This window comes from Lolium perenne, chromosome 3 (assembly GCF_019359855.2).
Source record: "Lolium perenne isolate Kyuss_39 chromosome 3, Kyuss_2.0, whole genome shotgun sequence".
In the NCBI taxonomy this organism is placed as follows: domain Eukaryota; kingdom Viridiplantae; phylum Streptophyta; class Magnoliopsida; order Poales; family Poaceae; genus Lolium; species Lolium perenne.
Window position 1 is genome coordinate 67,010,450 of NC_067246.2, and position 16,996 is coordinate 67,027,445.

Sequence of the window (16,996 nt, forward strand, 5' to 3'; positions counted from 1 at the left end):
GCGCTTCAGTCCTTCGTTTAATTGGCTAATGCAACAATTTTTTCATGGTATCGAAGCTAAGAATTCTCAAGTTCAAAATCCTGTTCGCGTAGTATTAAAAATAAAAGAAAAAAGATTTTGCGACCTCCACCGAACCCATGTTAAAGACTAAAATAGCCTAGATGAATACATTGCCTAGTCTTTCTATCAGTTTGGACTTTTGGTTCAATTGACTAATGCAACAATCTTTCATATGAGTCATCTACTTTCAGCTTCATTTCCCCCGGTATTGTCAGTGACAATTTCTTCCGGATCTTTTGTCTTCCACCCCTGTTGGAATTCACCCACGAATCGATCCCATCAAACTAGATAAATATACGCGACACAAAATTTATCGCCAATACCAGATGCATACACGACAAATGCCTTTCAACTTGCCTTGCATACAATGTGGACTTGCACTACTTAAATTCCTACAGAAATTAGTCTATCTACTCTGACTCAAACGAGTATTAGGACAAACACAGAGATACTAGGAAATCAACCCAAACTTATGCACCCTAAGTTTAGATTATTTCCAACAGTCCCTGCTGTCCCTTGTTCATGCGGGTAACCATCTATGGTTTAGTACAATCGGCCGCATGGTTTTTCCCTAATCTTCCTTTTTTCATGCTACATATGCACATGTATGGCCGGAATCTCAAATGAGTGCATGCTCCATTAAGTTGAGGTGCTGCTTAGATTTTAATTGGGTGGTTTCTCACAAATTTGCACGCACTAGGTAGCTTGTGCACATTACACCCAGTTTTCACTTTTCAGCATGGTTCTAATTGCTTGTTAATTTATATCTTATTTTTGATGACTTGAAAGACAAAATAACATAAACATCATATATCGTTCCTAGTGACATCCTAGGATCTTCATAAGTTTCTAGTTGTTTGTAAAATTATGCTCAAATGTGTATCTCTATGTTAACTTTTTATTTACTTCTATAAAGTTATTTATGCAGTATCTTTCATATGATACGCATGCACTACCATTCTTTCTTATATACAACTATATACTCTATATATCCATTTACTCACGATTTTGCAGCCTCTACATGCCCAACTGTACAAAATGAATCCTCATGCTTTCTTCTTGCCATCGTTTCTCCGAGCCATTCGTGGAAATACAATACAAAGTTTCAGTGATATCATCCATGAGCCGGCACCTAAAGTGTACACATTTCCCATGTTTCGACCGGCATTCTGCGAAATGCTCATGAACGAGGTGCATATGACCTATATTATCTTATTGTTCTTTACCAAACAAATATTAGAAATAAATTTGCGATGATTTACATGTTTTTAGATGTACCTCTTTATACTTGCACATTTTAGATCAACTGATTTAATCATTTTTTGTACTCATAGGTTGAAAATTTTCAAAACTGGGCACATAGAGAAAAACAAGAGATAAATGATCCAAATAACTTTCACAAGCCTAGCCGTGGAACCACTATTTCTGATATTGGAATGAAAGGGATGCTTGATGACCTCATGAAGAAGTTTATCTCACCTATTTCCAAAGGTCATATTTCGCTAGCAAAGCTTATTAATTTATTTTTTGTGAAAGGGGAAATAGTTGTACATAGATTATAAATTCCCAATGATATTTATGCTCTAAATAAATCTACATTTAAAGGAATATATATTTTCATTCTTCATGTTTTCTACAGTTGTTTTCCCTGAAGTGGGGGGTAGAAGTCTGGACTCTCAACATTCTTATGTTGTTTCATATGGTGGAGATGATGGCGGTGGCAGACCTGGTTGTTCATATGATGGATATGACAATGGCCTAGGTACAGAAGCAAGCATATAACCTTCTTCATCTTGTTTTTGCCAAGTATCCCTTTACCATAAAATAATTAAATGGTTGTATATGCAAAATAGCCATGCAATAATCCTGAACCTTTCTCATGTCTATATTATTATACACATGTATATATTTTGTTCTTATGATCATTGAATTATCCCAAACAAAGTGTTGTGTTAGTTTCTGACACTTGAAGATATTTCATATGAGCTACTAGTATTTTTAAAATATATATGGATGATACACTAACATGGTCTATCCTATTCGGTTTCTAGCTTATTTATCTTCTAATATAGTATTTGGTTCCCTCTTTCGGTTGTTAAACCATAATGCTACCATCCTCCTAATCAGTATACCCAAATATATATTTGCAGATATACATGTGGAGGACTCTCATATTACACTAAATGTCTGCCTAGGCAAACAATTTACTCATGGTCAAATGTTGTTTGTTGGTAGTCGTTGTGGGACCCATGTTAATTCAGAATCACAACCCCAGGTACTTTATTTACACAATAATTTTGCTAGTAGGTAAACTATCCATGTATTTATCCAAAACCTTAATTTGCACTACTTTTTATTATGTACGCCACAAAATAAAAATAAGATTTAGTGTTTAGTTACTAAATAAGCATGATCTTATACAATTTTGGTTAGAAATGGGTTACTAATATGGCTAGAATGTATGTACGAGTAATTACAAGAATGAACTTAGTTTCACAGAGATCAGATAAACGTGTTGAGGAAAGTATATTGCATTCAAACATGGCATTTATCCATCATTTACATTTACTGTATTGAAATGGAAATTGAAGTCATGGTATAAATTCTGATATGGTGCGTTAATAAAAAAATCTCTATATATACATAAAAGAGTAGGCTTCATGTAACACAGGCGTGTGTACCCATTGGATAGCATGCATAAACAATAATCAAGTGGCAAGGCCAGTAAGGTTACATTTAAGGAAATGTTGTCATTTACTTATATGATGTAATTATTCAGTAAGTAATCTAAACACAATATTTACTCCAACAATACGTACATGTTCAAACTACAGATAATCATTTGTGGGCTAAGAACTTTCCCCGAGTGGCAAGCACTAAAGGAGACTAGTAGGGGGGATATCTGTTTAGAAAATTAAAGTAGTGCAAAATATTTATCTAGACTAGACTGTTTGTCAACATTTTCGTTATACTTATCTACATATCTCTTTCAAGCACTACGACTCGAACCTGGGACGAGAAGTGCACCAAAGCAACCTCTACTATCCACCTACTTATATTTGATCTCATTATTGAAGGAATGACTTAAAAGTGTTAACTACATATACCACCTTCATTTTTTCTTGTCATTTAATATACATGAATCCACAAAGATGTGACATCTCAATTATTTATATTTATTTTTGCTGGTCCAGGAAATATTTATGTATTCTCATGTTGTTGGACAAGCCTTGCTATACCATGGTCGCCAGCGACATAAAGTATGCCCAACATGTGGATTTAGGGCTAACATGATCATGCAGTGCAAAAGGTACACACATATGCATCTTATTATGGAACTCTAAATATGCATACATATATTTCTAGATGTTGTGTGCATGTTCCATCTTTTTCTTTTGAAGCTTTAATTAAAAATGATTTCTTATATCAATCTTCCTAATGACCAAAGAAACACGATCTTGTTAAGCCATCTTGAAAAATGTTGTAGCATTTATCTCTAGTCATTGACTATATCTACATGCATGGGTTAACAAGAAGAATTTTAGCCTTAGTTTTGTTATGGTTGACTATCCGCCATTGAACAAGTAAGTATTATCTTGAATCACATCAAGCGATTGACTAAGAGTGGTAAAACTAGAATATATGTAATGCTAACAATAATATCTTCTTGTCAGTGTGTACATATGTATGTCTGGTGTGTGTCCCTTAAAGATGCTTATGATTGTGTTGGTTTTTGTAGAAGCACAAACACATACACACCCATATATTCATTACTAATCATTGTATAATTCCACGATTATTTATTGAGTAACAATGTTGCTTCATCGATATAGTTCATTGTTCAAGGAGGTGACAAAATGCAAGCTAGATTTTCCTGATTGGTGCATCGAATGCCTAAAAGAAAACAACGTGTGCAAACATAATATACCGATACCATGAGGCTGGTAATTGGTATGCTCATCCCTTAACTGATTTTTTTTATTTTTACTCAAGAACCATCGTATTATTTTACATCTATATTATAAGTAACTTTGGTTTTTGTCAACTGCTAATTTCAGGTTCTTGTCAAAGTATGGTAATAAAGGATGGGGTCTCTAGGGATATACCAACATGTTGTGCAATGCTTAATTCACTTTATGCAATATATGTACTCCTTGAGTTTGCTCGGCACATTTTGAAAAAAATATTGGGCATGGCCATTTAATCAGTTTAGCTTGTAGTCTGTGTAGCTAATTAACAATGAGACATTGAAGGAGATGGTTATGCATTAATCCAAAATTTGTGCTAAACACTTTCCAATATTCATCCTAGCCTAGAACAAAGGTACAAAATGCTCATTTAGGACCCTTAATTTCATATCTTGTGCGATGTGGTAGACCGCTCAAAATTGTGCTGAAAAGCTTCACATGAACTACCCATGTGCGATTACCGAAATTCACACATTATTTTTTGAGTTCATATGTTGGTCACATTGTACATATTGTAAATTTTATCTCTTGTGAATACCTTGGGCGCTCCCTCCTGAAAATACTAGTTGTACTAGCTCTCTCTCCCTCCCACACCAGGCTACCAACTACCAAGTCCCATTGAAAATTCAAGACACGACCTTATCCCTTGGTCGTTGTCGAGCTTCCCTTACTCCACCAGATCAGCTGGCACGAACCTTCTCAACAAGGCCAGTCCATGGTGACCTCGTTAACTAAAAAACTAGCCGATACTGCCATCTCTCCTTTGCTTAGATCGATCAATGATGAAACTACTTCATCATTGTGTGTGACCACTACCGAGTACAATATGGAGGTCTCCTCCAACACTGCACATCTCATGTACAAGATATGTGGCCGAGACACTCCCTGCTCCATACGATCTGGCCCACTAGCATAAACAAGTGAGTAGAATTACGGATAACGTGGACGCAACACATGCAACGCCAACTCAACACTCATTAGGAACCACCTACTATTGCGACAACATGGACAACAACCTCGAGAGTGCGGGTCCATGTAGAGCTCCGAGGTCCGTGTTCTTTTCGGTTGATGGCAAGCTATATTTAACTCAAAATTTGTATTTTTACTCAAGAACCACCTTACTATTTTACATCTAGATTGCAACAATCATTGGTTTCTATGTCATTGGTAATTTTTGGTTCTTATCAAAGTTGGCAATAAAGGATGAGGTTTCTAGCTAGGGATCCGCCAACATATTGTAGCATGCTTAATTTATTGTATCCAATATATGTGCTCCTTGAGTTTGTCTAACATATTTAAAAAAAGTTGTGGCATGCTCGTTTAATCACTTTGGCTTATTGGCTGTCTACCTAATTAATATGCATTAATCCAAAACACTGTAGACAACACTTGCCAATATCCATCCTAACCTACAACAATAGTATAAAAAGGATCATTTAGGACCCCTTAATTGCATTTAGTTTTGTTATTTTCTACACGGCCCACAATTAAGTGTAAAAAATCATATGTGAAATGCTTCACGCTAACCTGTCCATGTGCGATGACTGAAATTCATACTGTTTTCTGAGTCTGAACCACAACACACATTGTGAATCTTAACCCTTGTGAATACTGTATTTTCCCATGGGAACTATATTAAAAAGGTATATAACCGTATCACTCCTGGGAAACCTAGCTGTTTCTCGCTCTTAGATTGCTCTCTTCCCTTTATTTAGTCTCTTTGTCCCCGAGAGCTCTCTCTCTCTCTCTCTTTGCAGGTTGCAGATAACCAAGAACCATTGCAAAATCAAGCTGCAACCTAACCCGTTGGTCATCGTTCATCCTCCCAATCAATAATATTGTCGGGATTTTCAACAGCGTCAACACATGTCACGATGGGCCTGCATCTAGTGATGGCTTGGGGATCCGTGCACACAGCCACGAACTGACTCAGAAGTGGTGGTGTGGGTGCCACACCACCGACAAATATGTAACAATGGCGTGCTGATCACAATGCCATAATTAATGCCCGATATGGCTCATGCACCGGGCCCAGTTAACAATCGGACCACAATGGTGGTGTTGCTCTTTTTACGACACCACTTGTACTAACAATGGCGTGGTAAAAGATGGTGTGTCACTAATTACATGTCCCCTATAAGCTATTATCTACTAGTGTGTGAATCCTACAATAAAATTTAACTACCCATGTGATGAGTATATTAAGAAGATCACACAAAAAAATACGAAGATTAAGGTAATGAGTTGACTAACTAGAAGCGATAAGGTGCCTCTTCAAGTCTGCACAAAGAGAGGGGAGGATGTTAGTATGGTCATGGTGTGGCGACGTCTGCCAGCTGGCTCCTATGTGGAGGTCGGATGATGTGCCTCACGAAGGTAGTGATGGTGCTTGGTGAACGGTACCCCATGCATGGTTTCTCGTCAAGGGAACAACAAGGCTATGGCAATCAATTGGTGAATTGAGGAAGGATGAGGGTTCTAGGGTGGCAACAACAAGGAATGTTACGTGGTTGCTCTATGTGGTAGCACAAAGGAAAAGAGCATAAGGTGGAGGCGGCACTTTGTTGGCGGTTTGAGTCGACAGTCATACAGGGGATTTTTTACATGGAAAAAGGAGATAATCAATACAACGTGAGAAACTACTGGAATGATAAAGTGGGCCCCACATATTTTTGGTTTCTCGACTTCACCATGTCAGTGACTGCTCGAGGAAGCTCGCTAAATTACACAATGTTCTAAAAATAACATTGGTTTTGCATTTTTTCCAAGCCATCATGTTAAGGCTTCTAAATTTTTGATGCTCCTAGTTCTATGAAGTATTAATGAATCCTGGATTGATGTTATCCTGGCTTGTCGAACTCGTAGACTCAGAGTTTAAATGTTTCACGTGCAATAAGCACTGGCTGTTGTAACATGATGATCTAGATTGTAGAATGTATCTGGTATTAGATGGTTGTGGCCTACTACTTTTTTTTTTGCCCCTATTTTCTCTGTTTTCCCATGTTTTTTGCCCAGTTTGCTCCGACATGAATGTTTTGACCCTGAATTACAATGATATTTCAGCGAAAATTTGCACAGTTTTCGGTCAGTTTTTTAGCTGGATTCGAATGACAATTATCTTGTTTAGCCGAATGGAAAATTAAAAGCACTCAAATTTTCTTTTTTTACCACACCACTGGTACTAACAATGGCGTGGTAAAAGAAGGTGTTTCACTAATTACATGTCCCTGTAAGCTATTCTCTACTAGTGTCTGAATCCTACAATAAAATTTAACTACCCATGTGATGAGTAGACTAAGAAGATCACGCAAAAACAATGAAGATTAAGGTAATGAGTTGACTAACTAGGAGTGATAAGGTGCCCCTGGAAGTCTGCATCAAAGAGAGACGAGGAGGGTAGTATGGTCATGGTGTGGCCACGTCTTCCGGCTGGCTGCTACGAGGAAGTCGGACGATGTGCCTCACAAATGTTAGTGATGGTGCTTGGTGAACGGTACCCAATGAATGGCTTCTCGACAAGGGAACAAAAAGGCTATGTCAATCAATTGGTGAACTGACGGAGGATGAGGGTTCTAGGGTGGCGACAATAAGGAATGTTAGGTGGTTCCGCTATTTGGTAGAACAAAGGAAAAGAGCATAAGGTGGAGGTGGCACTTTGTTGGCGGTTTGAGTCGGTAGTCAAACTGGGGATTTTTACATGGAAACAGGAGATAATCAATACCGTGTGAGAAACTACCGAAATGAGAAAGTGGGCCCCATATATTTTTGGTTTCTCGACTTCACCATGTCAGTGATCGCTCGACGAAGCTCGCTAAATTACACAATGTTTTGAAAATAACATTGGCTTATGCATTTTTCCCCAAGCCATCATCTTAAAGGCTTCTAAATTTTTGATGCTTCTAGCTAGTTCTATGAAGTTTGAATGACTCCTGGATTGATGTTATCCTAGCTTGTCAAACTCGTAGTTAAATGTTTCACATGCTATAAGCACTGGCTGTTGTAACATGATGATCTAGATTGCAGAATATATTTGGTATTTGATGGTTGTGTTCTACTACTTTGTTTTTGCCCCTATTTTCTCTGTTTTCCCCCATGTTTTTTTGCCCAGTTTGCTCCGACATGCATGTTTTGGCACTGAATTACAATAATATTTCAGTGGAAATTTGCACAGTTTTCGGTCAGTTTTTGAGCTGGATTCGAATGACAATTTTCCTGTTTAGCCGAATGGAAAACTGAAATCACTCAAATGAATGTCAATATCAGCACCCGGTGATCTTTTTTGCTGAAACAGAAAGTCAAAACCATGGATATATTATCCTACAAGGTTTGCACTTCATTTGGCGATATGATGGAGGTGTTCTGCAAAATTGGATTTGTTTATTTACGATTTTCTCGCTGCTGGTGGTGACTCGTATTTCAAACTTTTGATGATGAATTTTCTGATATTTTGGTTAACTTCTACAAACAGGAAGGATAGCTTTGAAATATATATATATATATATATATATATATATATATATATATATATATATATATATATATATATATATATATATATATATATATATATATATATATATATATATATATATATATATGTGAACTTTGGAGAACTAGCTTCCAACCACCCAATTTTGAGCTTTTCAATTTATTGAACTATGATTTTGAACCAGTAATCTATGAAAAAGGGAGATCGGATTGATTTTGTGCGAGAAAAATATGGGTCTATTATAGAAGTTCGCAAGGAGTACAAAGCATCCCAAAAATAATAAATTTTACATTGAGATTATTGGGCCATATAACGATCACTATTGCCGCCAGAGCGAGCTACCACCGCTTTCCTACTGGAGCCAGCCTAACGTTGTTGATGATAACTAGAGAGTCTTCGTGCACGTGCCTCAAGGGACTAGCGCCCTAGAGCCGAAGTCGTCACCATTGAACCCCTGAATTGATCTAAATCTTCCAACACTAAACATTTAACACCAGTAGACTGAACAAGATTTACCACTCCATGGGAGCAATGACTAGTTGGTTCTTTGTCCTCCTCAAAGCCAGAAGCGAGATCGCCATCGATGAGGTGGACGAGAAGGCGATATACCTTATTCTTTTCTAGCACAAGACCGCCATAACCACCATATCGTTGCTTCCGGTTGACCAATCTATCACTTTATAGACCTTACAATAGCACCACACACATATCCGAGGTTCCTACCGCCTCTCATCGTCGGAGTGGCAAACTGAGGAGACTAGGACCTATCGATTCCCATTCGTAGATGGTGGAGACATGGTAGATGGCGACGGCTAGCTAGTGTGGAACCCTAGGTTGACGCCTTTCTTCTTTCGCTGGAGGAAATCGTTTCATGCGTGCTCTTGTGTGCCTATGTGGATCCCGCGACAAAATTGCGTGCGTGTTTTGCGAACTGTCTACGCGCGGGACTAGGGGAAGAGTGGAAGATGATGGACGGATCCGAAGATCAGACAGCTCATGGCTACAAGATCGTACGGTGGGGTAGGCGGAGGATGAGATCGACTTATCGTCCGGGGGACGCCCAGCGTCGCCCATTCTGAAAACAACATTGCTTTATGGGTGCATTTTTTTCCCTTCACAATATTCAATGTCCATCGCTGGTGACGACACCCAGGCCTTTCCTTCCAGCTCGTGTCTGCTCACCCGTCCCCGAAGCAAATGAAGAAAGTAGTAACGCTCGGCTCCCCTCCGCATTCAATCACTTGTTTCCAAAAGAAAACCAGCGCGCGATAGCATCACATTTCACACGCCACAACGCGGTCCATCCCTCTCCTTCTTCTTCTCCCCAGTTCCCATCTCCCTCTCCGCCGCCGGACCAAGCCCTAGCCGCCAACCGACGCTCCCGCTCGCCCACCATGGCTCCCATTCGCCTGAACAAGAACAGATCCCACCAGAACCAGCAGTGGTCGGTGGTGCCCGATTGGCAGCCGGAGTTGAAGCTGCGTGTGCACCCTGACCCGGACCACGTGCCGGAGGACTACTCCGACGTGGTCAACCCGGAGACGGACGTGCTCGCGCCTGAGACGTACCAAGACATGGAGCGCCGTCTGCCACCTCAACTCCTCCGAGCTACCCGCCACGAGAAGCTCTTGTTCATGCGGCGCATCGTCAGGAATCACCTCCCCGCACCGGCCAAGGGAATCATGGTACGTACGCAGTCCTCCGTATGTAGATGGATCTCCCGTCCATCCGTCGTACATGCAGTTGCAAGCGATGAACCGCTTGGAGTTGGAGATCGATCGATTAACTGCTTTGGAAAACTAACTTAAACTCCACGCATGCTGGTGGGCATCATGAGGAGACAATACATCCAAAATAACTGTTCACAATATCAGGTTTGCAATTTCATTACCACCATCTTACTGCATATACTATATAGATTCGATTCATTTTGTTTCATTTATTAATCTTTATCTTCGCCTGTGTTTCCATGATGATTTTTGCATGGGTGCCAATAATCCATAGTTTAAGATAGCGGACTATTTCATTTAGCAGCGACATTTTCAGAGCCCAACAAAGGCTATAGCCGGGCTAATCCATTTAGTATTTTTTTGAAAATATGGAAAAATTCAGTCTATCTTACCGAAAAAGAGGAAAACTATGACTCAAACATGATTCGAGCTACAACTTATTCAACTATTCAAGGTAAACAAGTATTCATCTATTCAACTCATAAGTTTTATCGAATCATATGGAACACAAATTCGGAAAACAAGAATTAAAAAGGAGAAGAGAAGATAAATTAAGAAAACAGGAGGTTTAGCTAAATTAGATGCTAAATAGAGCTATAGCTGGTTATTAGTGGTTTTTCTCATTTAGCCTATAAACAGGAGGTCTCTCAAAATACTATAGTCGGATATTTAAAGCTTTGGAACAATCCATTGGATAGCATGACGTCGTCATCAGAGTCACACATATGCATGTTCTTTGGCTTCTGCTTCAAACTAATAATAAGAAGAAAAAGAAACTGTGATACATAGCGTGAAGCTGTGATGTCGTGTCATCTTCCGTAAGGAGAAACAAAGATCAACTAGGGAATTGTCCATATGCTTATTCCAAAAGAAGCTTCATAAGATATCTGTCCTTGAGTACTCGGATACATATGCATGGCTGTATGGTCTAGACCTCTATTTTATTTTTCAGATATCTTTTTTTTACTAGAATGAAATATCATCGTAAACTTAATGTCTATGACTTCGTTTGGTATTGTTTAAAAACGTGCTCCAAAGGGCGTCGATCTCTACTAAAAAATTCTTTCCTGGAATACTAATATTTAATTAGCATTATTGTTGTTGAAAACTTGAAATCATGAATAGTAATGGTCAATGTCCTTTAATCTATGAAGTGTAAAGGCATGAACCATTCTTTCTTTACACATACATCCGTCTATATAACTATATACCCAGACAGATACATAATGCATTATCCATTAATGAACATTTTGCAGCCTCTACATCCCGAACTCTACAAAATGAACCCCGCAGATTTCTTCTTGCCTTCGTTTCTGCGTGCCATCCGGGGAAACACTGCAGAAAGTTTCATGGATATCATTCACGAGGTCATAGCACCTTCAGTCTATGCATTTCCTATGTTGCGACCTGTATTCTGCGAGATGCTCATGAATGAGGTATATATAATAAGATGTCATGGATTGCATATCTATCTTGCTATTCCCGATTTCTGTAACTTTTTGAATTAAAATTCCAATCGTTGTTCTAGTATTTCAAGAAGTATTGTTTCTGTACGTGTCGTGCAAATTCAACTACAAGCTGATTACAGGTAGAAAATTTTCTGAAGTGGGCGCACATAAACAAACAAAAAATAATGATGCCAAATACCTTGGACAAGCATGGTAGTGGCGTTGCTATTTCTGAAATTGGGATTCAAGGGATGCTGGATGAGCTCATGAAGAAGTTTATCTCACCCCTTTCCACAGGTAATAATAAACTTATTTATTTATATATCTCACGGGAAATCCAATTCGGCTTTCCTCCTCACTATGTCTCAATTGCTAATTTCTTTTCTTTGCAGAAGAACACAATATTATACTGGCTAGATTTTAAGTTCCTTTGATATATTTTTATACTGCAAAGACTGCTTTTGTTCTTAAATGAAGTAGTATTTAAATTTCTCGATCTTGTTCTCTGCAGTTCTTTTTCCTGGAGTTGGTGGCGGGTCTTTGGACTCACAACATTCTTTTGTTGTTTCATATAGTGGAGATGACAGTGGCCTAGGTATATATGCTCCCACAAACATACAATAACTGCATAGCAATTTATTTGGCATCCTTCTTTGTGTCATATATCTTGTGGTACAAGACATAGTAGCTCCCTGTGCTTAGCATTATATGTTCATACCATGATACTAATGTTTAGAAAGGGAGTGCTATGGTAGTTCACGATATTTGAACATAATATATGGATTTTCCTTCTCCGAGAAAATTTTATTTTGTAATCATCATGTTTTAAATTTTGTATCTGACGAATGTATTGTTGCTAGCAGATAGTTACCGGTTGGACGTATTGGGTTTTTCCTCTTGGGATTTAAGATATACTTTTTTATAATTTACTATTATGAACCATAATATTTATTTTTCCGTAAATTTAATAGTTCAAAAACATGCAGGGATGCATATGGAGGAAGGCCATGTTGTACTAAATGTCTGCTTAGGAAAACAATTTACTGGCGGGGAAATGCACTTTTTTGGTAGACGTTGTGCGAATCATATGAATTCCGAAACACATGCAGAGGTACTGTATTCATCATGAGTTCTCGTACTACCTAGGTTAGTTAACTGCTAACTAGCAAAGGTGTTCATATTCTGCAAGTGCTAATGTTGGGATCACCCTTCTCCTACTTTATTTTCTTATTTAGTCCCTTTTTACTACTTGTCAATCCAATGGGAGTTCTTCGCCCTGCAGGGTTATTTATAATCAGGATATTAAATTTTGCAATGGTCATTCGTTTTCATTAACAACTGAATGCTTAGATTTATGACTAAACCTTCATGAATTCAAAAGTCTCTTTAATTTATGTGGAAGAGGCTATGTAAATCAGTTTAATTTGAGAATCCCATAAACATGTATTCCCTCTAGCTTGTTTTAATTATCGTGAATCTCTATTTTATTCTATCGATTTCCTTATACTCTTTGTGTTAATTAAAGGGGACAGAGGGAATACTTTATTTCGGATCAAATTTTGTACTAATTTAATTAGATGACATTCTGTCAAAAAGTATCCTTTTTCAAGCTTGTTGGTCTTATACGAAGTTGATTAGATACACATTTTATGAATTAATATCCTTGAGTGCTTGACACCAATTCAATGGAAGTTCTTAACCCATGTAAGCCTATTTATATTTGGAAAGTCTAGAAATTTTCATGTAAGTAGTTTGCTTACAATATCCATGTTTGTTTACAATTTCATGGATGGGTGGTTTGTTTGCTTGATTTTGTTTTGGCTTGTTGGGTTCCAAAAAATAGATAATTTAAATTGACAGTAAATATTAATTAGTACTAACATTCAGCGAACTTTTATTTCAACAAAAAGTTCCACTGTAGCGAAGGAAATAAATTGATGTAACATTACCGTGAACAAATAAGATCTTTCAGCATATGTTCAAATACTTCAGAGTTAATAAATTGGAGGCAACAAGCACTGCATGATTCAGTGGTGGGTGTCTATTAAGAAGGAAATAATGTTTTATTTTTTCTTTTGAAATGAAGGTTGAGACCTCCGGGCTCTGCATCTATTTTATGTAAATTTTAGTTAACAAAGTTCGGATGAGAACATACATCAAAATATCCAAAGCCACCACGAAACACCTACAAACCCGTTAATGGAGGAAAAACATGCCATCAGGGCTTTATTTCCTAAAAATACAAACAAAGCCCCACTAGATAGGTACCGGGGGCATCACCGAATCATTGATGACGAGAGGAGGCACACATACTGTCCAGCAAACTCTCAGCATGCACCTCATGGACACTGCAAAGCCGTCACTGCCGACGAACGACCGAGCCATTTTCAAGGAAGAGATCCGTGTAGTTCTCTCTAGGCCTTTCGTTGAAGCTGCCGCGGCGCCAGGCATCGCCTCCGCCCTATGTGAGTCGACCATGCCGCGTATGTCGCCAATTCCCCGTTGCACCATGGCACCATGGCCCGATGCCTTCAACGTGGTATATGAAACATCGCTCCACAAGCAGACCCCTTCAGGCATCACTTGTTTCAAAACGATACCCCAAGAGGGAGAACGACATAGAAAGTGCCGCCATCGTTAGATTGGGGGAGACTAAGATCTAGGGTTTCCCCTAAAACATTTGGGCTGGAGATTCGCAGCAATGACACTTTCAACAAGGCAATGACACCCGTGGGCGCCACATTCGTTGGCTCCAACTACGTTGAAGCCCGTCCAGGAGAGTGAGCCATCTCCACGCCATCCGCTGTCAATCTTCTCGGAGAGGGCCAGCATGTCAGCCGCCACATCACCGCAGATGCAGCCGCGTGCGCCAAGCCCAAGCCCAAGCCCCAAGCCGTCGTACCGTGTCGGCTCCTTCAGGCGAAATGATGAGGGGAGCTAGCAGCGATGATCTGGGAATGCCCCCGGACGCCTCATGAGAGGGACACGACAGAGTGCATCTCAAATACTATTGGTTATGATATCATCTAGGAGTTAGCACATTCAATACTTATTCACCAACATGAGGAAATTGAAAACGCTGACATAAGACTGCTTGTGTGGAAGAGTGGCATGGGGCAGGAGCCCATGGAATGCGGTGCGAGTAGAAAATAGCTTGGTTAGACAAAAGATCACAAAATTTGGGATTTAATTTAATATCTTCATTCAGTTTTTTTGTATGAGATAGATTGAGACGGGTAACAGAGCTGGGGCATTTTTTTAATTCAGATGAATACTAGATGTTTTTTTTGCAAAAACAAATTGAAGGTGACATATATAGAGATAGAGTGTGTGAAAGATATCTTTTGAACAGAAAATATTGATCATTAATATAAATGAGATGAAGGTGCATTCTTGCACTTATCCTCAAAGCCCTTAGTACCTAGTGACACTCTTTTCTGTTGTCCCTTTTCTAATGTTCAACTCATCCGAAACATCTTGATTATCTTGGTTGGAATCATGTAGAGCCTCCTGGGTATATGTCATCTCTTCCCAACGTCCTCATGTATCTCATGGCGATGCATTTCACAACAAATAATATCCTTCTTAAGATAAACTCTCCATATAAAATGTTTTCTTCTAGTTGTAGTAGCACCTACTAGTAATGCTTTATGCATGCATATAGAACTGGGCCGTGTTATTAAGAGTAACCCACAATATTCATCTATTACAGTTTAATACATGAAAGTTTATTTGCCAATAGGGGTTATGTATATGATTATTTTTTTGGCTTTGATAGCCATCTTCATAATTTGATGTAAATACTTATCACAATTGTGTTTGTTCTTAAAACATTTTGCTGAATACCTTTTTCGTGACATATAACAACTAAGTTCATTCTTGTTTACATTCTGGCCCTATTTATAACACATTCTAGTTAAACTTATATAAACTTTGGCTCCTTTAGAAACTATATGTCATTATACAGGCTTTATTTTGTTTTCCTCTTCCTCCTCCCACCTTCACTTTTTCATCTTCCTCTCATCATTTTTATTATAATTACTACTACGACCTAGGACAGAAGCATGGGCACACTAGAGCACCAACATCAGCACTTAAAAATACATTTCAAACTCTTATTTCTTTGGTATTTACTTTTCAGGAAAGAGTTGAATATTCTCATGTACGTGGGCAAGCCTTGTTGTTTCATGGAAATCACAGGCATTATGTCCATCCTACAACGACCGGTTTCAGGGCTAACATGACCATATGGTGCAAAAGGTACACATACATGCATCTTGCTCTGCAAGTGTATATTAGAATTTCTCTTTTAAAATAACAATTATATGCGCATAAATTTATATATGATATATACATATACAACGCTAATTCCCCTTTTTGATCTTCTGTACAAGTCAAACAAATGGCATATAATTCCGTTAATCAACTAATAGAAGTATATTAACACACTTGTCTCTTAGGGTTGATAGGGCATGACTAATTTCCATTAGCAATAATGTATTCGTAGCTAAACTAACATGATTATTTTGTATACATAGTTCGTTCTATGAGGAGATGATGAAATCCAGGAAGAACTTCCACTGGTGCAGAAAATGCCTTAGCGAAGATAACATCTAGGGAAGCACAATGAGTTGATGACATATCTATGTTAAGCAATCTGATCTTATCTACTCTTTTTTTCAAGTTACATCGTATTTGAGTCAAGATTTTTTGCATTATAATATTTACTTGATATCTTATTTAACTTTGGTTGGTTCGTTCAAAAATTCCAGGCTGTTTTCAATACAAGTGAAAGGGAGAGGATATCTTTGGAGATCATGACAACAAGATTCGGCATGCTTAATCCAATTTTTCCAATATATGTACCACTAGTTTGTGTTTCAATATTTCTATGTAGAGTGGCATGCCCAGTTTACTTCGTGATCATTACATGTATAATTTATTTCAAATATATAGTATTCTATGGAGATGGCTATGTATTAATTCAAAAGAATGTAAACATCGTCTACCGATGCAAAAAAAATGTACTGCTTTTCCAACCGTGTATAGGTTATACTAAACCAAAAAGAACATATTCTTCGACAGGGCTCACCATCTTCAGTCTGCGACCTCTTCTCCATCGGAGATTTCTAGCATAGTAGATGGACATAGCAGACGCGGTGAGCGCAATAATTCTGGGGTAAACGTTGAAGCTAACTCATGCACTAACACTCAATCAGTTGAATATTGAAGTTCATCATGCCAGCAAGGATACAATTTGTCCAACAAAATCTAAGGATACAGGATTGCCTTAACGATTGT

The 16,996-nt window shown here is 38.3% G+C and overlaps 2 protein-coding genes and 1 long non-coding RNA gene across 3 annotated transcripts; all 3 read left to right on the forward strand.

The window, feature by feature from the left end:
- The first annotated feature begins 1,080 nt into the window (after positions 1–1,080).
- On the forward strand, positions 1,081–2,330 carry LOC127339380 (uncharacterized). Its single transcript, XR_011754029.1, has 4 exons — positions 1,081–1,251; positions 1,395–1,551; positions 1,700–1,822; positions 2,211–2,330. It is a non-coding gene; the product is annotated as an uncharacterized lncRNA (long non-coding RNA).
- A 7,581-nt stretch (positions 2,331–9,911) lies between these two features.
- LOC127339379 (2-oxoglutarate and iron-dependent oxygenase domain-containing protein CP2-like) lies at positions 9,912–11,829 on the forward strand. The gene is made up of 3 exons (XM_051365241.1): positions 9,912–10,202; positions 11,504–11,683; positions 11,776–11,829. The coding sequence occupies exons 1-3, from the start codon at positions 9,912–9,914 to the stop codon at positions 11,827–11,829; spliced, it is 525 nt and encodes a 174-aa protein (XP_051221201.1).
- LOC127338227 (2-oxoglutarate and iron-dependent oxygenase domain-containing protein CP2-like) lies at positions 11,769–16,331 on the forward strand. The gene is made up of 5 exons (XM_051364433.2): positions 11,769–11,992; positions 12,207–12,290; positions 12,682–12,806; positions 15,837–15,955; positions 16,234–16,331. The coding sequence occupies exons 1-5, from the start codon at positions 11,881–11,883 to the stop codon at positions 16,310–16,312; spliced, it is 519 nt and encodes a 172-aa protein (XP_051220393.1). The 5' UTR covers positions 11,769–11,880; the 3' UTR covers positions 16,313–16,331.
- The last annotated feature ends 665 nt before the right edge of the window (positions 16,332–16,996 follow it).